This window comes from Vulpes lagopus, chromosome 16, assembly GCF_018345385.1.
Source record: "Vulpes lagopus strain Blue_001 chromosome 16, ASM1834538v1, whole genome shotgun sequence".
Taxonomy (NCBI): Eukaryota; Metazoa; Chordata; class Mammalia; order Carnivora; family Canidae; genus Vulpes; species Vulpes lagopus.
In genome coordinates this window covers 45,695,105-45,720,681 of record NC_054839.1, presented here as the reverse complement: position 1 = coordinate 45,720,681, position 25,577 = coordinate 45,695,105, and the positions used below count along the sequence as shown (strand labels likewise).

The 25,577-nt window shown below is 36.3% G+C and overlaps 1 protein-coding gene across 2 annotated transcripts in view; it reads right to left on the bottom strand.

Moving 5' to 3' along the window:
• The window catches only part of DIAPH3 (diaphanous related formin 3), a 496,533-nt gene that overhangs the window by 406,095 nt on the left and 64,861 nt on the right, over positions 1–25,577 (bottom strand). For both annotated transcript variants that reach the window (XM_041731170.1, XM_041731169.1), the window contains one exon: positions 16,534–16,638. In XM_041731170.1, coding sequence (XP_041587104.1) covers positions 16,534–16,638 — 105 coding nt within the window. The remainder of the gene's footprint in view (positions 1–16,533; positions 16,639–25,577) is intronic.

Genomic DNA, 25,577 nt, shown 5'->3' with positions numbered 1-25,577 from the left:
AAGTTAACAGTAGCATGACTAATCTCACAATCTCTTCTCATGGCCACACTGGTCTAGCTCCTGTTATCTTCAGTCTCTGGACCCCTACCAAAACTCTGACAAAACAGAAAAAGTCACATTTAACATTTCTGCTATAGAAACTTCAGTTTTAGTGTTTTAATGAATTTTCAGGCTGTTTTGAAATCAAAACCACTTTAATACTTTAGCTGACTCCTTGGGTTGGTAGCATTTTTTTTTTTTTAAATATCCTTCTTTATGTCTTAAATTTACTAAGTTTTCTGGAACAATGCATCCTTTGTGAAATTAAAAAAAAAAAAAACTTAAAATTGCTGTTTTAAATACCTTTCTTTAGTGCATTCCCGTCATTCACATTCTTAACTTAGATTTTGTTATTAATTTTAAATAAGCATTATACAGAAGTAATTACTTCAAGCCATTCCATTCATTTATTCATTTTTTATTTATTATGCATTAAGACGGCATTTGAATTCTGATCATACCTTACAAGAAAAGCATTCCTTCTCCAGAACTTTTTAATGTAAAAAGTACTTAGAAATCATCTATCATTTTTCACCAAAGAACAAAGCACTATTAAGATGGTAAGAAATTCTTCCATATTGGTCATAGACCATCTCATTAAGTGATACTTTATCTTTTTAAGTTGTATCTTTGATTTTAATAATTTTAAATTTGAACATCTGAATAAATGAATGACACTTGCAATGTTACTTGATTACTAAACAAGTTGATCTTAGAATTTCTAATCACTTTAGTTATTGAAACACTCGATGTCCTACGAAAACTCTCAAGAATTCAGGGGGAAATAAAAATCATGAGCTACAGAACTTAAATGTGTATCAAGAAAAATAAAATAAAAACAACAGTCTGGTCACATTCTATTCTAAAAGAAATGAACCACAAGGGAGATGTATTTTGCCAACACTAAGACACCCCCAAAAACTAAGTTACAATTAACTTCAAAAACTGAAATTCAGAAAAATCAAAATTTATCAAATATGAGCCTATTAAAATGTGTCAAGAAATTACACATGTGCACCAAGCTCAAGTATGACCTCAAGATAAAATGAATTTTGTTACCATAAAAAATATGACCTTAACAATTTCAGGGTACTCTAACCGGTATTCTAACATAGGAGAAAGTAGTCTGCATGGCTACCTGCAGACATGCCCAAAGACCCAAAATTTTGCAGAGTTCCACTGAGTCTTTCCAGGAAAGGGAGTACCAGGCACATTAACACAAATATCTAGTCTGTGCTGCATTCGGTGTTCCCTGCCTTCATGGAGCTTCTAGTCTATTACATTAATTCAGTGGATAACTATATGAAGTAGGAAGACAGTTAAGGTAGGAAAAGCATATAATGCTATGGGTAGCACACCCTACTATCTTCATAGCACATCATTCAACAAACCAATAATTCGGTATCATTTGACTTCTTATGTAGACTAACCTACAAAGAGATGACAAAACAATTTTCCCCTTAATGGTATTTTTATTACAAATTATGAAAGTGGCATTTGCATTTTATACAGTCTTTTGTACAGCTTAGATCATACGCCTGGTTCACAAAATGCATACACTAAGTCTTACAATGTTGACAAACCAAGTTTGTGAGCCTTCAAGATCCATCACATGTGGGCAATCACAAATTCACAAAAATTCTCTTAAAGGGATCTATCTTGTCCAGGTGACACACGACCTCAATGTCATTTTTCTCCAAGTATAACAAATAAAGGCAGAGTGAGGACACATCATATCTTACTCAGGGCATTAACACAATAGGCATAAAAGGTGGCAAAGCACAGGTCACAACAACAAATTTAAACAAGTCTTCAAATGTGGCTAAGTAGAGAATGAGAGCTGGTTCATGGTACCTTCTTGTGGACAAGAAGGAAGTTAACATGAGCTTCAGAGAACTACAGTAGCTACTACAGGTTTATGCATGCTCCCAGAACACTCCTGAATGGATAAAATTGACTGAATTAGAAAAACTAAAATGGGTAATTTAAAATTAAGAAGACCGGGATCCCTGGGTGGCGCAGCGGTTTGGCGCCTGCCTTTGGCCCAGGGCGCGATCCTGGAGACCCGGGATCGAATCCCACGTCGGGCTCCCGGTGCATGGAGCCTGCTTCTCCCTCTGCCTGTGTCTCTGCCTCTCTCTCTTTCTCTCTGTATGACTATCATAAATAAATAAAATTTAAAAAAAAAAATAAAATAAATAAAATAAAATAAAATTAAGAAGACCTTTAAAATTGAGGGCAGGAGTATAATATTTAGAAGAAAACAGATAAAAATTTTAACATTTATCTTAAAAAAGGCACCAAGTCCAGAAAATCTTATAGTTCTTAAAAACAGCAAGTCACCAAGTAATTTGTAGACTGTGTAAAAATATTTGAGAAGAAAGAGGGCCTATTTATCAGTTTACATCATCAATCTGGCATAGCTAAAAATGTGTTCATAACTAAACAAAAGAGAAACTAAACATTTGTGAAGGAGGCAAAATTCTCAAATGAAATCATTTCTATCTTATTATTGTCAATTCATAATCACACACTTGATATTTTTTTATTAAGATTTTGTTCATGAGAGACACAGAAAGGGAGGCAGAGACATAGGCAGAGGGAGGAGAAGCAGGCTCCATGCAAGGAGCCCAATGTGAGACTCGATTCTGGGAATCTGGGATCAGGCCCTGAGCCAAAGGCAGACCCTCAACCATTGAGCCACCCAGGTGTCCCAACACATTAGTTTTTACATAAAATTAATAGTATATTAAGTATCAGTACAGTAGACATGTTATTAATAAGCCAACATTCATTGGCATATATGATCATCTTATTTTTTTTTAATTGATGGAGTAACTGACCAAGAATTTTCAGAGATAATCTAAAATATAGTAGTTAAGCCAGAAGCTTCTGCTATCCATCTAGATATACCATGGAAAAGGCCTGCATGAATGAAGCCAAGACACAGTAAAACAAAGCTAACAGATACAGAAAGACTGAGTCCCTAGGTCATTTGAGAACCTAGATCTAGGCCTGTCAGAAGCCAATAATACCCAATATACTGAACCTATATCTAGGCTCATCTGAAGCCAATAGCTTCTTGGATGCATGAGGCAATATGTTCCTGATTTTCTTTGAGTCCACTTGAGCAGAGACCATTATTTCTAACAGAGGGTAGAACAATTAAGTAGGGGAAAGATAAAATATGGAAAAGTATATTTTTATGACCCCACTGGGGAGAGAAAGAGAAGGAAAAAAAATCCACTGAAGTGTGACTTCCTTAAGGTACTGAACATAGATATCCAATATCAAGCTTTCTATTATGCTGTAACTTCCAGTGACCGGTACCCAAAGCATGCTGTAACCACACATAGTTACTCCTGTGAATTGAGTTTTCTGACTACCCAGAGTTTTTGTACCCCAAACTGTTTATTAGCTGTGATATCTCTTCTAGTTAATATAACCATACATGAGAATGAAAGAAGTTATTTCTGTGATAAATTACTTTAATGCTTAGAAAAGACAAGATTAGGATGAGTGCTTTAAAAAAAAAACTTTTCAAATTAGATAGGGGGAAGATACCAGATAAGATCATATCGTTAAAAAAAAAAAATCAGACAAATCTAAGTTTGATCTTAAGACTGCTTTACAAGTATAAATTCTTGGTCAAACTAAAACTTACAAAGCACAATGGTGCTTCATAAGTATGCCTTACACAGAACAAACCAAAGTAGGAGCAAACCCTACTCAAAGAAAGGGACTTGGCCCCATATCCAAAGACCAGCATGTGAATATGTATGTTCATTTTTTAGGTAGAAGCAAAAATAATTTTTATGCCGGTTTTATTAATTTAACTTTATTCCATTATGAATCCAACGTAAGAATGCTTCAGCTGTATCATCCATTTACCCAGTGCCATTTTACACTTTAAACTTTGATGACTCAAACTTATGTAATCATTGCCCTACTTCCCGTCCTATAGGTTACAACACAAAAGCTCCTAAAATCTTACTATTTAGTAAGTTATGCCTTAGAGAGGGATAATGAATTTTCTCATATCACAAATAACAAAGTGGGATTCTGACCTCAAAAAAACATGGACTGCAAGGATGAGTAAAGTAAATACTTTTATAAAAGTATTTTATAAGCTTATATAAGCTTTTATAAAATATTGTAGAACACAAGTTTAATAATTCATACCTTCTGGAAAAGATAGAATGTAGTCTTTGTTCCTATTTCCAGTCATTAATATTACTATACTTCAAATAATATTTCAGCAATTTTCTTAGTATTTAAAAACAGTATCTAAATACAGTTACCATTTTTGTAATTTATTTTACTACTGTATATATAATAAAGTCCTAATGTCCATAACATTTTACAATGTGTTACAGAAATTGATGAGTTTAATTACTTAATGTGCACGGATCAATTTGAAATAAATTGAAAATGAACACACCGTACACTCTACTTAATCTTGTTAGTCTTGTTTCAGAATTCACTGTCTAATTTGCAACCCAGTAGGCTGTATTTTAAAATAGAAGATTTCTTTTACATTTCAGCAGTTTAAAGCCAAAGCAACTACAGGAAGGTAGAGTTCTAATAGTCACAAAGTGTGACCTCAAGGGGAAGGAAGATCCCTGGCTTTCATTCTCTAAGCCAAATCCCTTGGCTTGCTATACTTTTTTTTTTTCCCCTTAAAAATGAGTTGGAGATATCCTACATCTCTGTCTATAGAATAATTTTAAAATGAATCACAGGCACAAAAAGTTCACAAATGAAATAACAAAGGAAATAATCATTCAAAATCACTTCTGGTTGGTTAAGGATGGCACAGAACTATATACTTAAGAGGAGTGATACATTTTCATTAGTAATACACTTTCATAGTAATACAGTTATCTGCAAAAGGGGTCACACCGTACTTTTCACATCACCGAACCATTTTAAAATCCAAGGTGAAATAAACTCTCAGATGCCTATGAACTCCATTTACATGGAGTACATCACTGTAATTTTTAAAAATGCATTCATATTCAAATCTGAGAAACAGGATTCTGAGCTCATCAGGCCTGCTTAATTGCACCAACATCTGCAATCAATTTAAATTCTTTAAGATAGTCTTTCACAGTGCTTGAAGTGATTTCATGCTGCGATAGATTTAACACACTCACTAATTTATAGACACACACAAGCAGATGAGACCTATTTTTCCAGGGGTGGGGTAAAGTACTGAAGGGCAGTCTGAATTTTCCAACTATCAATGGGATATAAAACAGGATGCATTCTGCATAAGCTATTGAAATTATATGAGAAGATGATAGCACTGCATAAACATAATATAGAAATTAAAACTAAAACTAGTGTTTTATTTAAATCTATTTGTAGGTCATGGATCATTAAGAGGTTTGATGAAAGTTTATGGGTAGAATAAACAGCAAAACTCGGAGCTCTCAGGTAAGGTTACATAGAGAAATGGTATTCCTTACTAGATGACATTTTCCTGCCCTGAGTCAAGGAGGGTGTGGACAAGAAAGAAGAAATGCGGATAATCCAGAATTGTTCTGTAACCAAAGACATAAATTGGCATTGAGTCAAGAATATAAAACTCACAATCAGAAAACTAGAGGATTTGGACAGATGGCAGCAGCAGTACAGTTTTTGGAATTCACTGGGTTCCCACAGAAAATAACAACTAAAGGGCAAAACCAAAACCTTAACAATACCAAGCAACAACTTATCTCTGTGATCCTCAAAATACAAGCAGTAAGAGACAAACCACTAATGACTAAAAATCTACACAGTATCAATGTCTATGCAGGAAGAAACAGAGGAGGCAAGAAGGTGCCAGATGAACATGAAAACACCAGAAGCCCAAAAGAGGCCTGAAGTGGTCGTTAGAAAGCTCAGTAGGCTATTTTGAAGACAGTGGCTAAACTGGGTAGAGTCTGGTCCACTCACTTATGGGAGAGCACAAGTGGCAAAAAAAAAAAAAAAAAAAAAAAAGACCTAAGGAGACTGGAGCAGTCCTTGAACTCCCAGCACTGAGCTGCCCAACCTCCCCTGCAGGACAGCACCCCACTCTGACCAAGTACTGAGGATGAATCAAAATTGAACAGAACATTCCTACAGAAAATGAACAGTCACCACAAAAACAAAACTGCAGACCTGGCAAAGTAACTTACAACTTCAAAATGAGGTAAGAGACATTAAGACAATGTATAGGACATGGGGGTTGGGGGGAATCAAAACAGAATTCAAAAACCTCAGAAGTAAGGTCAGAGAACTGGGAGAAGGGGCGGGGAGAGGGGTGGCTGGTAACTAAAATAAGAAAATCACGTCAGAAGTAAAAACGAAACTAGAAGGAATGAATCAGAACAACAAAAATAAAGAAGATATAAAGAATTTGGGACAAAGTGGCAAATTGAAGATACACAAAAATATAACCTAGAGATAGCAGAATCCCTGAAGAAGAAACCAAAGCAGGACAACAGAACACTTTCATGAAATTTAAGAAAAACAATTTTTAAAGACTTAAAAAGTACATAATGAAAGTATACTGTTTATCATATAATCCCAACTCAGACATCTAGATAGAGAGCCAGTAATCTGTAAGGGATAAAAATAGTTACAAGCAGAACTTTTGACTGCAATACTGTCATGCCTTATGGCAGAAGAAAATGATATATTTCACATCCTAAAGAAAAAAAAATAGAAACACGTGAGCCGAAGATTTTATATCCAATAAAACTGACTAAATGATAGAAGGCACATACAGTTATCAATATGCAATACTCAGGAAATGCTGTTCCCAGGAGCCCTGCAGAGAATCTACTACAGAACTTCAGACAAACGTCTAGAGAAACACCAGCTTAAAGACTAGTGGTGAGCATTAAAATACAGTAACTTAGAAATAAAGAAGAAGCAGGGGCTAAATAGAAGGGAATTGCTCATAGAAGAAAAGGCTACGTAAGACTAGAAAAAAACTATAAAATGTAACGTCTATATGCTCCATTCATGCAGACATAGTACAACAGCAGCAGCAGGTAGAGACCCCATAGGCAAAAGAAAAAAGTCTGTTTAATATACCCAATGTTTTTCTTTTGCTATCTCTCCACGGAAGAGGCCTGGAAACAGTGATTAATCCACCAGCAATAAGCATCCTTACCCAGACTGTTACCATTTCCCACTGAAGGAAAAGATTAATTCTAGGCATAGTGTCAAAGAACCACCTCAATCATCATATCTTACACCAAGTAGGAATCAAACAACTCAAAACTTCTAAGGTCACGCCAAAAGAACTAGAAGCCAACTGGTCAAAGATGGGACAACAAAGCTTCACTAAGAATAGTAATTATAATGTATAAATTATGTTAATGATAATATCTTAATATTAAAAATAATTGGTTACCTTCAGAGGTTGATAGGAAACCAATTCAATATAGTGAAAACTGGCAAAAGAAAAGGATCAAGCAATTATCTTAAATTCCTGTATCATTAAGTCATTAGTATTTGCGAGGAAATGTCTCTTCAGAAGTGTATTCCAACTAAGAATGGGCAATGGGAAAAAGACAATCTCTTCAACAAATGGTGTTGGGAAAATTGGCTTATACCATACCCAAAGATAAATTGAAAATGGATTAAGGATCTAAATATAAGACATAACTATATGCCTATAGTTACTATAAAAATCCTAGAACAGAGCACAGGTAGTAATTTCTGACATAGGACATCACAACTTTTTTCTAGATAAAGGGTTAGTATTCAAAACACCTAGAGAACTTATACAACTCAACACCACAAAAACAAATAATCCAATTAAAAAATGGGAAGTCATAAACAGACACTTCTCCAAAGATGACATACAGATGGCCAACAGACACATAAGACGACACTCAACATCACTCATCATCACGGAGATGCAAATCAAAACTACAAGGAGCGATCACCTCACACCTGTCAGAATGGCTAAAAATCAAAAACACAAAAAAATAAAAAAATAAAAAAATAAAAAAAATCAAAAACACAAGAAACAAGTGTTGGAAAGGATGAAGAGGGACAGGAGCCTTCCTGCACTATTGGTGTAATGCACACTGGTGCAGTCATCATGGAAAACAGTATGAAGATTCCTCAAAAAGTTAAAAATGGAACTACTCTACCATCCAGTAATCACACTGCTGGGGATTTATCCAAAAAAAAAAAAAAAAAAAAAAAAAAAAACACACAAATTCAATGGGATACATGCACCCTTATGTTTATAGCAGCATTATTTACAACAGCCAAATTATGGAAACAGCCCAATTGTCCATAGATAGATGAATGGATAAAGAAGAGGTGATATACAATGTAATATTAATCAGCCTTGGAAAAGAATTACATCTTGCCGTTTGCAACAACATGGATGGAGCTAGAGAGTATAAAACTAAGCAAAACAAGTCAGAAAAAGAGAAATACCATGTAATTTTACTCATGTAGAATTTAAGAAACAAAACAAATGAGCAAAGGAAAAAAGTCAAATCAAGAAACAGACTCTTAACTAGAGAACTGACGGTTATTACACACCTACTGTAAATAAACTACAAATAAGTCTACTAAATGAGTATAATGAAGCCATTCTTTACAAAAACAATGCCAGAAAATGACTTAACACACCGAGAGTGACAGATCAGCTTTCCCAAGTTTAAAAAAAAGATCTACCAAAAAGAAAAAAAAAAAAATCTAGCGTAACAATGATATGCAAGAAATAGTCAAAACCTAAGGTTATCTAAATTTACTTTTGGACTATTTTTTCACATCTTAACGAATCGCAAGGATAGAATTCCCAGTTTACTTGGTCTATCCCTGGAAAGCTTTCTGATATTGAAAGGATTTGAAATAGTTTTGTATTACATTGAAGGTAAGAAGCTATACCAACCCTATTTTCTTCAAAGTAGGGGGAACCATTACATTGCACCAGTTAGGAAACTGATAATAAGTCAGGGAGGCATGAAATTAGGAAATAATGCTTTTTGTGTATCAAAATGATTAACCTTTGAAGGATTTTTAAGTATGTAGAGAATGTATTCTATTTAGGAATAATTAAGGACTAAAAGGCTGTCTCTTAAGCCCAAACTAAAATAAGGAGGGTTTTAAGTTTACAACCCCCAACGAGGAAGAGAAATCAGTCCACTGAAGCTTTGAAACCAGGCATACTCTTTTCCTTCTCACTAATGCTGATCTATCAGGCATCTTTTCCCAAAGCAGACCAGATTCTTCCATCTGTTACAGTAGATGAAATCAGCAGAGGGGAAGGCCAAGTGGCCAAGCATCAGGATTTCTTAGTAACTATAGTATGCCACTTGAACACCCATTTTGACCTGATGCACATTCAAAGTAGTGAAACCCTAAGTGGCTTTATTAGTAAATACTCTCTATGTTTGCCTTTAGTCTTTTGTTGAACTCTTTCTTAGTCTTATGTTGAATTAATGTTACACTATAAGACTTCTAGTGATGAGGCTCATCTTGTGCAGCCTAATAGTTTTCATCCTTGATTATATACTAGAATCACCAAGAGAGTTTCACAAAGTATGGATGCCTGAGTCCTACCTGCAGGAATCTTGACTTGTTAAATCCTGACTTGTCTAAGCCAAGGAGTTTTAAGTTCTCCAGAAGATTCTAATGGATAGAAGGTTGAGAGTCATTGTTCCTGTCTACTTTCTTTCCCCCTTGTTTCCTGAATTACCTCTCCCCTCCATCACTGAAAGGCAACTCTAGATACATAGCATTTTTTTTTCATTTTCATATACTCTTTCAGAACTAGTTCTTCTTTCAAAAGGTTCATTCCATTGAGCTACTTGCTCATCACTTTCATATCCATCAAATCATCTGCCTCTTTTTTCTGGCACTTTCAAAGTTTTTACTACTTTTGCAGTTATGGGTCATGATAAGTTTAATTACATTCATAAAATCTAAAAAGCATGAGCAAATTATCTCAGACCAAGAAACAACTCAGTGAGCAGGATAAAAACAACCTCAGATGATCTCCAATGCCACGATTGGTATAAGCATCAGTGACCCCATAAGGTTCTAAAATACTAGGTTTTACCAGTAAATAACATTATTTCTATATCTGGTGAGTCTTTTTAAAAATTGCTTTAAGAGAAGATATCTTTAAGGTTTTCTAAGATTTTATTTACGTATTTGAGAGACAGAGAGAGCGGGAGAGAGAGCACAGGCTTGCAAACATAAGCTAGGGGGAGGGGCAGAGGGAGAGGAATAAACAGATTTCCTGCTGAGCAGGGATCATGACCTGAGCCAAAGGCAGATGCCTGACCAACTGAGCCACCCAGGTGCCCCTAAGGTTTTTAAAGGATCAAAAACATACAATTCTAATTTAAACCTAACATAATTTCTCATAAGAAAAAAAAAAAAAGATGACTGGTTTCTTCATTACCATCTCCTGCCTAAGCAAGAACACAGTGCAGTAAGAACAGAAGCATATTAACTGCCACTGGTGCTGCCCAGAAACAACTCATAACGAAGCTGGATGAATTTGAGCTGTTGGAAGATCATTTTAATTGTGTATAAATAAAACCCGTCCTATATGGGCAGAAATGGAAATTAAAGTGCCAGTTAGATTATTAAGAAATACTCCTAACAAGAAATTGGTTCATTGCCCTGGGGCTCTGATATTTCCTCCTAGTCAGCAAGCAAGACCTGGAGACAAAAAGGCAAAATATCGTAAGCAAGGGCATTGTTGATAAATAGGTAAACGTCTAATACGAAGGATCAGCCACAATTTTTTCCTAAGCTTTTATGTTACAAGTGTGCTTGAATCAAATCTCTAACCTGAAATGGAAGCCAAAAAAATAATCCGTTAACTTTAATTAGCAAGAATGTATAGAACTGTCTGATTCACCTAAGTTTCCAGTGGTTAAAATATAAACCTTTCAAGTAATAATGACCAAAAGTGAGAAAAAAAACAAAAAGAACTTATCTGTATCTGACAATGTTTTCCAAAATTAACATATGAAAATGAACACACACACCCCAAAACAAAGAGTCTGAAAGGTCTGAAAATGCCCTAATAATATAGTATTAACAAATCAGGGCTAAAAGAAATGAACTCTAGGGAAAAATACACAAATCTGAACGTCACTAGTATTTTTCTAAAACAATTCTTTTCAGATCAAAATATGCCTAGATGGAAGACACTGGACAAAACCATGACCTCCATACTTGAACTGCATACCCTACTGGGCTAGAACAAGAACTAGTAACAAGTAGAAAGGTAACACCTTTCAAAATACACTATACATACACGTGTACACATACACACATTCAAGAATCTATAATACCACATTTACAAACTCCATTTGGACTCGTTTTATCACATTGCATAAAATACTAATCTTAGTCTATGTGCCTTTTAAAGTTATGCTCTGTAATATTTGATATTTACTTCTTACTAAAAAAGTCTAAGCAAGAACTACAGAAATACTTAAGGGTAGAAGGAGTATAGTCAAACACTAAGCAGACTTTTCCAATACATGCCTCAGAGGAGCATTGCAGGCAGTTGTCTGCAGTCTCAGATGACTAAGAAAGAGAAAAGCTGAAAAAAACTCCAAGGAAGCTAGCAGACTTCCAGGAGCAAAAAGAGTAAGTCTACTTCTTTCCCTGGGGGGGCAGGGTTGGGGGGGGGCTGGCGAGGGACACAAAAGGAAAAAACTCAATATAAACAGGAAATAAAGGATAGATGTTCTAATTAAGAAGCTGAGAAATGTGAAATTAGGCCTTACTGGTTATCAGCTACCCCTAAAAAAAAAAAAAAAAAGTCACCCTTTACTTGTAGCTGTGATACATCTTTCCTATGACATACAGATTGGGGTGGGCGGGGGGGGGCAGTGGCGTGGGGACACGGAGAGTCAGGGAACAGGGAGCCTACAGAGATTTTGGATTCCAAGCTAACACATTCAGAAGGAACAAGAGGTATAAATTTTGGAGAAATTCTTAGAGCCTTTTATCCACATCTAATGATACACCCAAAGGACAAGACTACATGGCGACAGGTAGCAGTCCAGTTGTAATCTATATAGAAGTAAACTGATGGGGCAGTCTCACCATCTTGCATTTAAAAATAATTTGGGCAGAGGGGGGCAGTGAACTTGGAAGCACTGATAAGCAAAAGCTCACGTCCACAGAATGCAAAGCCTTATATTCATTCAGCCTCCTGTCTCCCTCTTACACCCTCTGAGCTGCTTTCTCCTTCCAGGGATTTGCTTTCACTTCCTAGGGTGCAGGTTTTGACTTCTCAGGACTCCTCTCCAGCTTTGTATTGCCACAGTTTATCCTGAAAAAGTTGAAAAATGAAATAGCACATAGAAGATTCTTTCTTCTCAACATATGGGAAAAGTATATTTTTCATTTTTGCAACTCCTTTGTGATGGGGGCAGGAGTGGGGGTTGCAGGAGGGAAGAATCCTTATGGATCTAAATCCTCTTCTCTACAGGTATCCTTTTAGCACATGTCTTCAGTTGTTTTTAAGGTAATCTATGGCTTCCTGTGACTTTCACATTACCCAGACATCATATACCCAGAGCCGGTTCACCCTGAATACAACTCAAGCCCCCACCAGAAAACAAACACCAACATCAAACCCGGTGTCAGAGAATCACAGACATAGATACACCAACACCAAGGAAAGAAAAACTGGGTGAAGGCAGCAAGTCTATTAGGATTTATCTCAAAGCCTGGTTTGTCTCCTCCAAGCACTAGAGTCCTGATAACAAAATCATCATTTAACATTATCTGCAGGGGTGCTTTAAGAATTTTAAGGGGAAAAATAACTAAACCACAATAAAGAATGAGAACAACACTCAAAGTCAAGGTAAGCATGACTGAATACATTTATAAGGTATATTTTTATTAAATTATAGTTCCAGGTAGAAAGTAGGGGAAAATTTCACACAATTTGGGGCTTCAGAGCTCCTCTCTGCTTTATTTCAGAATTTTCTTCTTTCGTTCTTTGGGAACCAGAGATTCTCTTCCATTTGGACTGTCATGTTACATCCTAATTTCAAGGTCCTTACTACTTACTGCAGAATACTTACCATCCACCTAGTAATCAAATAAAAGTCAAGACCGTATTCATTCTTTTCTGAAAGAAGTTTTCTTTAATAAACTTGCTACTGAACATCTGAGGCAAGTCATCTACCAAGGAATGTCCGCTTGGCCTTGTAGTACCCACTCTCATGTAGCTGGAGTATACTTGACGAGGGAAGTACTTTCCAGAATGAATTAGAGATAGAGACCCTACATAGGCAAAAGGCTATCGGGAAAGTCCAGCCAGACACGCACAACAGCAAAGCAAAATCCCAGCCTCAAGTGGTTTAAATAAGAAATGCATCACCTCACATGAGGAAGAATCTGGAGGCAGGACTTTACACAGCCAGAGCAGCAGCTCTAAGGAGTCTTGTGCCAAGGATCCCATACCCTCTCACAGCCATGTCAAGTAGAAGGGGAAAAAAAAGTGGTTTTCTGCTCTGGATCTTTTTATGAGGGAGGGGGAAAAAACCTTCCTCGGAAGACCCCAGCAGACCTGGCTTCCAGACTGTACCGGCCAAATCTGGATCATATATCCACACAATAGGAAGCTGGAAAAATGGGACTCTGGAATTTTCAGCCTCTAAAATAGGCTCTTTGCTTACTTACATTTTAACAATCTTTTTCTAACTGAAAAAATTCAGCATTACTATTTGGCTACTTAAACAAACTTACGGTCTTAGAAATAATCTAGCTTGATGAAGGAATTGTTTTTCCCCAAAATCCAAAAACCAAGCTTAACTACTTTAGGGCTGGTTTGAGGGTTACTAATTCTAAAACATTTTCAAATTATCAACTGTAGGCAATCCAGTGCTATTTTCAAAAATATTAATGCTTACCCACAAAAGAGAATCTCAGAGCAAAGTCTAAGGCTAAATTTATAATAAAAGTTTATCTGACACAAATACCCCTTATACTCTCTAGAACAACCCACCAATGGATTTTGATGGTTTTTCTTCAGAACAGCTTTTTTTGTACTCATTAACCTCAATACGCTGGTATGACAAAGTCTGTATCTAAGAGTTAATGTGCTTCTACTTCCAGAGCAAAAATAGATGACTGGTCAGCTTGAACTTTCCACAATGTTAACCATCTGCCAAATTATTCAGAACCCTCCTAGGAAAAGCCATGATCCTCCACACACTAATTAAATGAGTGAATGCTTTAATCATACTTTAGATAACTAATCTATTTCAATCCTGATAATCTAATTATCTAATTCTAGTAAATAAATTCCAACCTTAGTCCAAAACGATTAGAGGATTAAAGTTTAAAATTAGTGAATGCAAACTGAAATAGATCCACTTTAATGAAGTTCAAAGCAGTTTGTTCTTCTATTAAAAAGTCTGTTTATTATCTAAAATTCAAGAATTGAAATGCAGTATTATGCCAAGGTTTTCTAAACCAGATTTTTTTGTTTTTATTTATTCATTTGAAAGAGAGAGAGAGAAAGAGAGAGAGAAAGCACAAGCAGGGGGAATGGAAGGCAGAGGGTGGGGGAGAAGCAGACTCCCTGTATAGCAGGGAGCCAGAGACTGGGTTGGATCCCAGCACCCTGGGATCTTGACCTGAGCTGAAGGAAGATGCTTAACCAACTGAGCCACCCAGACGCCCCCTAAACCAGATCTAACTAATGTAATATCCCTTCTATTTATTAAGTGAATTCATGCCTATTGGATTTAAAATTCCCTAACAGGAGACTCTTCCCTGATTATTCCATGCAACAGTTACATCAGAGGGAGGTGGGTGAGGGGATGGGGTAAAATAAAGGGGATTAAGAATACACTTACCAGTGAAGAGCCCTAATGTACAGAATCAGTGAATCCTATTGTACATCTGAAACTAATAACACTGCATGTTAACTATACAATAAAAGGAAATATGCCATCTCCACTCCCCCTGTGTTTTTTCCACATTCTATTTCATCTACCAAACGTTTGTGTGTTTGTTACGTGTGTCCTATGTTGCTCCATAGGCCACAATGACTGCCTATTTTGGCACTCTAACTCCACTGCCTAAAATATTGCCCAATAGAAAGACACTTTACTAAATGTGAGGTAGACTTACTAATGGTCAATCTGCATTTTCAAAAATGTAGTCAATTCACATCAGTAATTACAGTGCAATGATTTCAACAGCAAGAACAAACAAATCACAAAGAAAAAAACAAGAAACTAACAATTGAATTGCTAACCACCACCTCTGCTACCACAAAAGGCAGCCACCAGTTATAAAAATCTTTATGTTCCACTCATGGAATAAACAAATTCTAACAACAAGCCTATGATACAGATATTAGTCCCATCTTATGAATGAGGACATTGAGAATCAGAGGTAAAATAAGATGCCCAATGTCAAAGGGCATCAACAACACAAGTGCTCTCTCAAGTCCCTAACACTCATTTGCAATAACCAGGTAGCATTAAGGGATAAAAAGCAACCTTCGTCAAAATAGCAGGATAGAGCACCCATCTATATAAGGAGCCAGAAAAAGTACAGTACTCAGTGATTTCTACAACTCAACATCAGACTGCTGAACACGAGGCATGTTTAAAAATTAAACATCACTTGAGTCTGTCTTCCAAAAGAAAAGCCTCCAAGTCACTGAGTGGCCTCAGATAAATTGAACTCAAGCATAAGTAACTTATGTTCTCGTAACCTGGCCTTTAGTTAAAGTACCTAGTGAAAACCACAGTGTGTTATTTTTCTCTGACCCAGTTCTATTTTAAATTCAGCCAAAATCATTTTCCACTGTCTTCCTGATTGCTTCTTCATTAGCTCCCGTTTTGTAGATTTCATCTAATCCATTTATTCAATTTCTATATGACTGGTCAAGCTCATTTGTTGTCCCATGAAATAAATGTAATTGATTCTGCCTGCCAGTCATGGTTTCTTAGACATTCCCTCATTACTTCCACCCACATATTTCATGTTTCCCTGGAAAACGGGCAGCCACGTGGAGGCTTAATGCTCCTTTCAATGTCTACATTTATAATTTGTTACAAGATAATTTTATCCGTAGGGAAACTCACATTAAAGATATGCCTCTCAGCCACTATTATGTGGACTGATTTAGGTAGTTAGAGTAAAATCAGTCTCACTTTTCTGTAATACAAATATTACCCCAATTTATAAGTGACATCAGAGATCAATAGCCATCTTAATCCACTAACAAGGAAAGAAGTCTTGGAGTGAGGAAACCAACCCAGTCAGTGTTCCTCACCGACACCAGAGGCTAAAAAGCAAAAGCAGTTTTGGAAGGTTTGAGAAATATTTTTAAATTAAGTAAACATCCTACTTGTGGCCTTTATACATTCAAAAACCCTGTGATTCCAGCTGCCCACAAACGTAAGCACTTCGTTAGACAAATGCGTTGTTTTCCACACTAGAACACGGTTCAGCAGTATTTTTCAACTTGACAGTTTTACTTACTGTCTTAGAAGCAGTATTAATGTACTGCATCACCATTTCTTTTTTGATGCTGAAGTCCTTTTCCCGCAATGGTGCCTTCTTATCTTCATTTAAATTCATATCTTCCTGGAAAACACAATTAAAAAGCCTCATTTTAGAATCTAAGTAGAACAGCAATTCTACATACCCTAGGAATGGGGGGGAGGGGGATCAATAATTTGTGACTAAAGCAGCATTAATTGTTTTGGAATGATTTACGTGTAGTTTTGCCTGGAGAAAAAAGAGCAGGAGATACTGAAAAAAAAAAAAAAAAAACATGCTCTAGATCATTCTAACAGGTTAAAATGCTTATCAGAAAATCTTTTTAAATTCAGAGAGTTAGTAAAATTACATTATCTTCACTGTAGATAATTAGATAGTTGAAGACTTCTACCTTTCATTAGGTCATCTAGATTCACAATTTAAATACACATATACAACTATAGGTTGTTCTTTTTTTTTTTTTAATTAACAACAGCTGCACCTGAAGCCATCTTGCACTATTTCTGAAAGAACTGCTCCAAGCTGTCATAAAATTTAGAAGATATATAAGCCAAGCACTTTCCAGATTGTGTAGCTACAAGCTCATATAATCAAATACTTGGTTTAGATCCTAGCAAAACGCAAAGCATCCTATAGTTGTCTCTTCTCTACGCATATCAAAAATACCCACTAACTACTTTGTTTATTCTGTGTTCTAAATCACATAAAAATTGTACTCGTAAAAAGAGTACATCCCTAAAATCCAACATTTCTCAATAGCACCAATCAAAATAAATGGTTAAGTAACCTAGATCTTGCTATAGGTTGCATTCTAACTAAAAATACATATCAAGAATATCCACTTACATATGGGAATTCCTATGTAAGAGGTACTTTAGCTAGAGGCTCTTCTGCCAAAGGGAAAGGAGGCTGAGGGAAGCAGTACAAATGGATTTCCTCCAGATATTAGCCCTTGGTCATTTGTGATGTACGATATAACACACCTGAATTCCATAGCCATGCAGAAACAGGTGCATAAAAAAAAAAATCAGAACTTTAGATCACCTGTGGAGCCCAGCAGGGTAAATTTATTCTAAGTTTTGTAAGAGTGCTACAATTCATCAGATGCTGTAGTTTATGCCTTTAGCTGACTCAGTTTTTGGCTACTAATCCCTTCAAGCACTTAAAAGTCAAAATTTCCTTCATTTCACCTTGATATAAATATTTAAGATCTTAGAAGTTCTTCCACTTGACACTCTAATAAAAGGTAGTAATTAGTAATGTCACTCCTGGCTGTTCAAGTTAGAAATATCCTATTATGTGAATAATGGGTTTGTTTTGTTCCCCTCTTCTCCCCTCCCTTTTTTTTTTTTTTTCCCTTTAAGCCAAGGGCTTTTAATAGGCCTTAATACCATTTAGGATTTTAGAAAGGTCTTGGGATATTTTGGGTGTCAGTGACTGAGAGGATGCTACCAGCATTTATTAAGGTGTGCTAGACATTCTTCAACACCTGGGCTAATCCTACACAATAAGAAACTGTCCTGCGTCCCGCAGACAAATGCACATATCTTAAAGAAAACCGTAACTTATAAGGCTAGACTAATTCAATCGAATGTAAAATGCAATATGTAAATTGTCACAGATCAAATACTTCGCATTGTGAGTTTTTAAGATACACTGATTTTTCTAAGAATTCAACTACTCTGCAAATTATAGTTACACTGGGTTTTTTGTTTTAAATAACCTTTACCATCAATCGTGTTCTATTTTTGAAATATGAGTATCTCTGGACAACACTGGATGTGGCACCACTGCTGTTATACTCACATGAAGCAAAGATTCAAGAATGACTTTATTATACCTTCCTGAGCAGTCAAAGCCAATTGCTTATATTGAAATGTATATTATTGTATTATGCAGTACAGTAAGGCATTAAGTACATTTTAAAAATTATAAGTGTAGATAGCGTATATTACCTATAAAGAATTTCACTGAAAGAAAGTAATGGGGAAGTTACAGGGAAAGTAATGGGAATAGTTGTTATAAAAGGGCAAGGGATATAGTAAGAGTACTGAGAACCTCTGTATTAAATTATTCACTTTTATTTTTTTCTGTCCAATGGCCAAGCATGACCCAGCCTCTTTAACCAGCAAATTAAAATATGCAGTAAATACAGAATATAAAAAAACCTAGAAGTCCATTAATTGTGGCTGAAATCAAAATAAAATTTTAAGGGATATGCTTTTAAAAAGTCTACTGCTTTCTTTTTTGAAAGGCATATTCAAGAGGATAGCTCACACAAAAGTAGTATATTGGGAATTAAGGAAGAAACCCAGAGTTCTCCCAACCTCTTTACCCTACCTTATCCCATCTTTCTTATCCAAATATAGCACTTGCTTCATAACAGTACCTGTTTAAAAGCAAAAAGAGAAACAAAGAAGAAATGATACTAAGAAGTTTGGAATTAGCTACATGGTACCACACACCTTTCGCATTAGGCATCTAACTCACAGGTGGCCATCTCTATATGGCCAGGAAGAAATGGCACCGGAAAAGCCAGCTCTGCCATTTACAAAAGAAAAGGAAATACGGAAGTAATGAAAAGGAAAAATATGTAGTCGTGTATAAAAAATGCAAAATGTATAAAATAGATGATTTTTACCTCTACAAAGAAAAAGGTTGAAAGAAAAAAGCCTTATTGGACACTGATTTTAGCGGTGGGGCAGGCGAGGGGTTGGCAGTGGTACAAATTCCTTGGTAAATGTATTAGAAGCTTTTTCCTAACAAATGCACATCTATGTTATGGGGGAAGAAAAAAAATTCCTTCTACCCTTTATAGGTTCTTCTAAATTAATCTAGGAATTAAGTTGCCAGGAGGCAGATTAATGGGAGAAAAATCAAATCTGATTCACACATACAAGAAGCCCACATACATGAAAGATTCCATGACAGAAAGGTAAAATGAGGTCTATATGCCATAATAAGCTAAGGGTTTCAAAGAGAAGAAGGGCAATTCACAGAGAGGTAAGAAGTTTGTTAATTAGATATTTGTCCTCCTATACACACGGGTTGCTCAGATAAAATTACTCTCTCATAATAACTCTCTGGGATAGACTCCCAATTTAGATTCTTCTAGGTGGTTCAGAGAGGGGCAAAAAGTTTCTCTTGAGCCCACAGAGTCTCAACCGCCTTCAGCACAAATAGTGCACATGCCAAAGTGGCACATATTGGGGAAACCTGCTCTGAACACTGTCGGCGTTTTTATGTTTAATCCCATAGGAGCTAAGCTAAGCACCTCTGAAAGCTCTCCAAGAAACTGGAGTGGGGGAAAAGAAAAAAAAAAAAAAAGAAACTGGAGTGGGAGGGTTGGGTGCGGGGGATCCAGAGGAGCCTAGCATCTTCATTTAATGACCCCTGCCTTAAGGGGAAATCTTCAGCCTGAGATTTTGAGTATCACACTGTCTCAACTCCATGAATTACAGAACAGAAAATACAGACTCCCAGAAATCAAACGACTTTTCACGGGGAACTGGCTATTCGAAATGTGAGAACTGGAGCTCAGACTCCCAGTCTAGAGCAGTTTCCAGGTAATTATAATAGGTCCCTTGAAAGCAAGTCATCAATTTTTATGTTACTCAGTTTACATCTGCTCCAGATGATACAGTATCTCTACTGTCTTAGGTCAAGTTCCCTAGAGATAGAGTATAAGACAGGGATTCTGGTGCAGAGGACTAATGGAGGGGATGCACTCAGGAGAGGGGAGTGAAAAAAAAACAAGACAGAGCAGGGCAAAAGACATTTGAAAATGTTGCCTCAGCTAGACTCTGGCTTCACCCGAATTGCCCAGCTATCAGTACTACCAAGAGGGAGAGAGCAGCCTCACACCTCCAAATCAGTCAATTAGCTTCGGGGTCCTGGTTACCAAACCCCAAATCTCTGAATAGGGCAGCTGTGAGCCACTAGGAATCAATATTTATCACCTGAGGTTTGTAAGCACCAGGCTGGTAAAGGGAGGGGGGGGTTGTAGGGGTACCAACAGCACCCACTACACCTTTTGAAAATAACTTTATCTTTATAGTAAGGCTTCTTTCTAAACAGAATTTAATAATACAGAAACTCATATTCACGGCCTCAACAAGCAATATGAGCCACTGTATTAACCAATTCTTCCATTCAAACATAGGATGAGACATCATCTAGTACCCTGCATAGGTACAAAATGATACTACAGGTACAAATTTTGAGAACCCTGAAATGAGGTTTACTTCAACATATCAATGTACTGGAATAGATGTATGTAATTCATTAGATATTACAAATCAAGCACTGAACAGGAAATACACAGAACATAACTGCAAAAGACCAGCTGAGTAATTTGAGTGAGGCTAATATTTAGTGTAAGAGTATATAGGAGATAGGATATATAGTGTATAGTGTACAAATTTCCCACTTAATAGATATTTATTAGTTGGCTATTTAGCTGAATAATCTCAAAAATACTTAAGCAGTTATCAAATCAAAACTTTGAAGAGTATGGTTAATGTTTTATTAATATCTTAACATACATTATAAGTTAACTCATTTATAGTGCTACCTTCATATACATGTTGAGACACAGTTTTGCCTGGGGACACAGGGAGTTGCAACATCAAAAACTAATTTTCCTTCAGTTAATTACTTTCTAATTAAAAACTTTACCTTAATTGAACCACTGTGCTATTTTACTACACGAGGCTGACTGGAACTAAGGATAGATTTTAGTAAAAGAAAAAAAACACTGCAAAAGAAACTCAAATTGAGGGGTACTCTACAAATAAAGATTCTTCTCAAGTATCCCCCGATCATGAAAGATAAGGAAATGCCACTGACTGAAGGAATCTAAGTATATATAGCAAACTGATCTCAAGGTATGATCCTGGATTGGATCCTAGAACAGAAAAAGCCTGGGTAGAAAAACTGGCAAAACCTCAATAATGTAGTTAGTATCGTACCAACATTAATATCTCAGTTTTAATAACTGCACTCAAGTTACAGAAGGTGACATCTGAGAACATTGGGTGAAGGTTACATAAGAACTGTGTGCTCTTTTTGTGACCCTTCTGTAAATCTAAGATTGTTTCAAAATCATATTCTCAAAAAAAAAATCATATTCTCGTAAGACTAAACTGAAATATTCATAACATCTTTGCCATAAAATCATTTAAGAATGAAAAAAATGGAACATCACTCACTCTTTTTTTAAGTCTAAGTAAAAAGTTTGCAGTGTATTTGGCTACAATAAATATAGACTTGACAGAGGGGGAAGGAAGTAAAGCCACTATCAGAATAAATCCGAGACTAGAGTTAAGACAAAGGTATCAGAATTCCATTCCAAATCTAAAAGGTCAGGCACCCTTTGGGATTTTCCCCAAACAAAATTTAAGTTGCTCACATTTCTTCCCATTTTCGTTCCAAACCTGCTCTGCAAACCATCCTCACTCTTCCCACAATTCTTTCTACAGCTTTTCACAAAGATTTAGTATTTCTGTCATCTTAAATAATGGTTAAGTTCTTGGGCCAGGCCAGTGCTAAACATATATAAGCTCTTTCATTAATCATCGTGAATAACCCACCCAAGGTATGTACTAGCCTCTTTTCATTGAGGAGAGAGTGGAGGCTTAGGGAAATTCTTTCAGTTGCCCATAGTACTACAGCTGAGATTTGAACTCTGGTCTGCCTTAACTCTCCATTCTTATTCCCATAGTATTTATCTCCATTATCAACTAAAATCCCATTTCCTTTGTGGCTAATACTATTAGACTTATTATTTATGTTGCCAGCAACTTGTGTTGACTCCTCTCCCATCCCATGCCTTGCCATCCAGTCTTTGGCCTCCCCACACCAGCAGTCTTTACTTTCATTTTTCTCAACCACAGTCATCATGACCATACCTAGACTTTTTCATTATCTAAAAACTGTTCTACTCAAGTATCATCATAATCCCCATGACCCTATTCTCTGGCCCCCATCTTCTTTTCACTTGTCCTACTTCCACCCTGACCACTTCAATAAAACCTCTAGCTTCTTCATCTCCTCCATTTTCTCCCAAAGCAAGTCAATTCCATGGTCCATCGCTTCCTTATGGAAAAGCCAACTAGTTTTTCCTTCTCAAATTCCCTAAGGTACTTATTTCAAGCTTGCCCTTCCCCAAGAACTATGAAACTACCACTTCTACCTATCATTTTCAGTAAACAAATTTCAATTTCCGCCGAGAAAAGAAAGCTTCCAATTTCCCATTTCCTATATTACCAATTTATTTGCACACTAATCTTTATCAATTCTTGCATCCATCCAAAGATAATTCCATTCATTTATGGATCCTCGTTCCTCTCACCTCCTGAAAGGGCACTGCATATCAATTATTCTTTTTCAATCCTATCTCACTAAATTGTTCTCAGTTGGTTGAGTCTCAATATATAAACATGCTAATCCTTAATGGTTTAAAATTAAAAGGAAAAAGAGCCTTCCCTCAACCCTAGCTCTGCTTTATATATGGCCTCCTTGATTCTCCTTCACAAGTAACCTTTAAAAGGTCTTTTTCTGCACACGTGCTGCCACTTTCACAGTGCATACACCACAGTGGATTTCCTTCCAGGTATTTGCTAAATAAATATGATGTAACAAAAGTTCCCAAACAGAATTTCCTAATCCTATTTCAGGACAAAACATGAAATTGAGATGAAGGATGGAGCTGGAGCTAGGGATAATACTCACACCCCTAGCTGAGAACTGTGACAGAAACAAGGTCGAGCCCCAGAAATGGATTCTTCAGACAGTAGTACTGACACCGGTAAATAGAGCCAAGCTGAAATCCAGGACGGAACCTTGGAAAACCCACACCACCTCAGTGAGCTGGAACAAGGGTGGTATCTGTGGGGGGAAGTGAACAGAGTGGAGATCCTACAGACTTCCCTCAAACTGTCTAGGTTTCTGTGATGTACTATGTCCACCCAGAGGAATGAGGGCTATACCTTCTTCTAAATTGCACAAGGACATCATATGTGTCAAGAGCAGCTCTGACCCGGATATAGAATATAGTCAAAGGAATATAGTCAAATTAGCAGCTTTTTAAGATACTGCAAAAGATTTTGCCTATGTGCCAGATGGGGCCAGAAGTTCCCACCAACAAGAAAGTCACAAGTTTGCTACTATATTTTACACACCCTGACTCCATCCTACTGAAAAAATACTGGTACAAATATTTCCCACATTTTCTTGGCAAAACTGAGGTGGGGGTGGGGGGAGATCCAATCTTAATACTCTTGCAAATACATGCAACTAGTTAGAGCACTAAGGAGCAATCAAGCAAAGAATGGCAAACAGAATGGACATATTTTCAACTGAGTTACAAACATTAGTCTCACTATTTTCATTCACGGATGTGGATTTTACAAGACAGCATGCTCATTAAATTTACATACATCAAGTTGAGTGGGATAGTTAACACCATGGAGAGTCAGATTAAATTTAAAATGATTGACTATTTGGAGAATTAAGTGAATATGCACAGACAGCAAGTTGAAGACGGTCAGGTTTGAGGTAATTCACCCAGAGAGGAAAAACTCTACAGACAGGCAGAGGCATGCCAGTTAGAAAATGTTTGTGGAGAGACAGGACAGTCCTCGATCCAAACATTCATGTGGATCAATAAGCATAATATCAGAAGGTAAGAACTGGAAGCACAGCAATATCAAAATCAAACATTAATTCTTAAGTCAAAAGTAATCCTCTCATTTCAATAGTGTATTAAAGCTTCTGTTTCATGAGTTAAAACCAAGAGAATCATTCTTGCAAATAGTCTGTTTTGCTTAGTTTGCTCTTTTGTTTACAGCAACAAATTGGTTAAGCATTTTCAGAGGTCCACAAGATCCCCTAATTACTTCTCCTGAGACTTCAGATCTCAACATCCTAGAAGCACAATTTTGCCTCTATCTCCACTAGAAGTGTTCTTCTGTTCTTAATCACAATGGAATTCATCTTCCATGCCACATGTCAAAAAAGTCTTGCTAATGCTTATCCCTACACTAGGGTAGTGTTTATACTATCATGAACAGTTTAGTGCCAAATAAAGTGAAAGATTTCATGATCTCATTCCAGATAATTATATACACTCAAATCGTGCACATTAACTGAATCTACTATCTAGATCGGTAATTTGTTTTATTCTCAAGTTAGGTTTACATAAAACTAGAAAACCTTTAAGAGATAAATACACCTTGGAAAAAAATCAGAATTAACACTATTACTACTTTATATTCAACATGTCCATAAATATGCTAACCTTACAGAATAACTGATCTTTCTTTTGACCACTTTTTACTATGTTCTTATGTATAATATTATAGTAATCTTTGTACTTATCAATGTGATTATAGAGAATTTTCTTTTTTTGGTTCCGCCAATAGTGATGTTGGATTTTCACTGTTCTATCCATGGCATCTTTACTCAATCCCCATTAAAATTAATAGGAATCCAGACAGCTAGCTCATTAACAGGACAGCAGACAGAAAACAGTATTTATCCAGAGACTAATAAAGAACTCACATAAAATGTTTGACCAAATACTCTAGAGCTGGAGCTTATAGGAAGTGTAAAGTATCTCAATTTAAAACCAAATTTCAATTTGTCCCAAAGCCAGTATCAAAAACAAAAGGAAAAAGAAACTCAAGCATCACTTTTCTTCCATATGAGTTTTAGCTGAATAGACAAGAAATGAAATTAATATGCAGGGAGCTGCATAACTAATTTATTTTGAAATATTATCTTACTGGAACTGGTCAAACATATACATAAGAACGTACAATCACAAACAATTGTTATCTGATCTTTTAGTAAGAACACAGCTACTGATAAAAGTAGCTTTTTATTTGCTTTTCAACTCTTCTAAACAAATAGCCATTTCTTCACCAATTACACGAACGATAAATAAATAGTCATTGGACTGAACATACAAAAGCCAACTTTTCTGAGATGAAAGAAGACTGAGAAAAAGTCCACACAGTTGG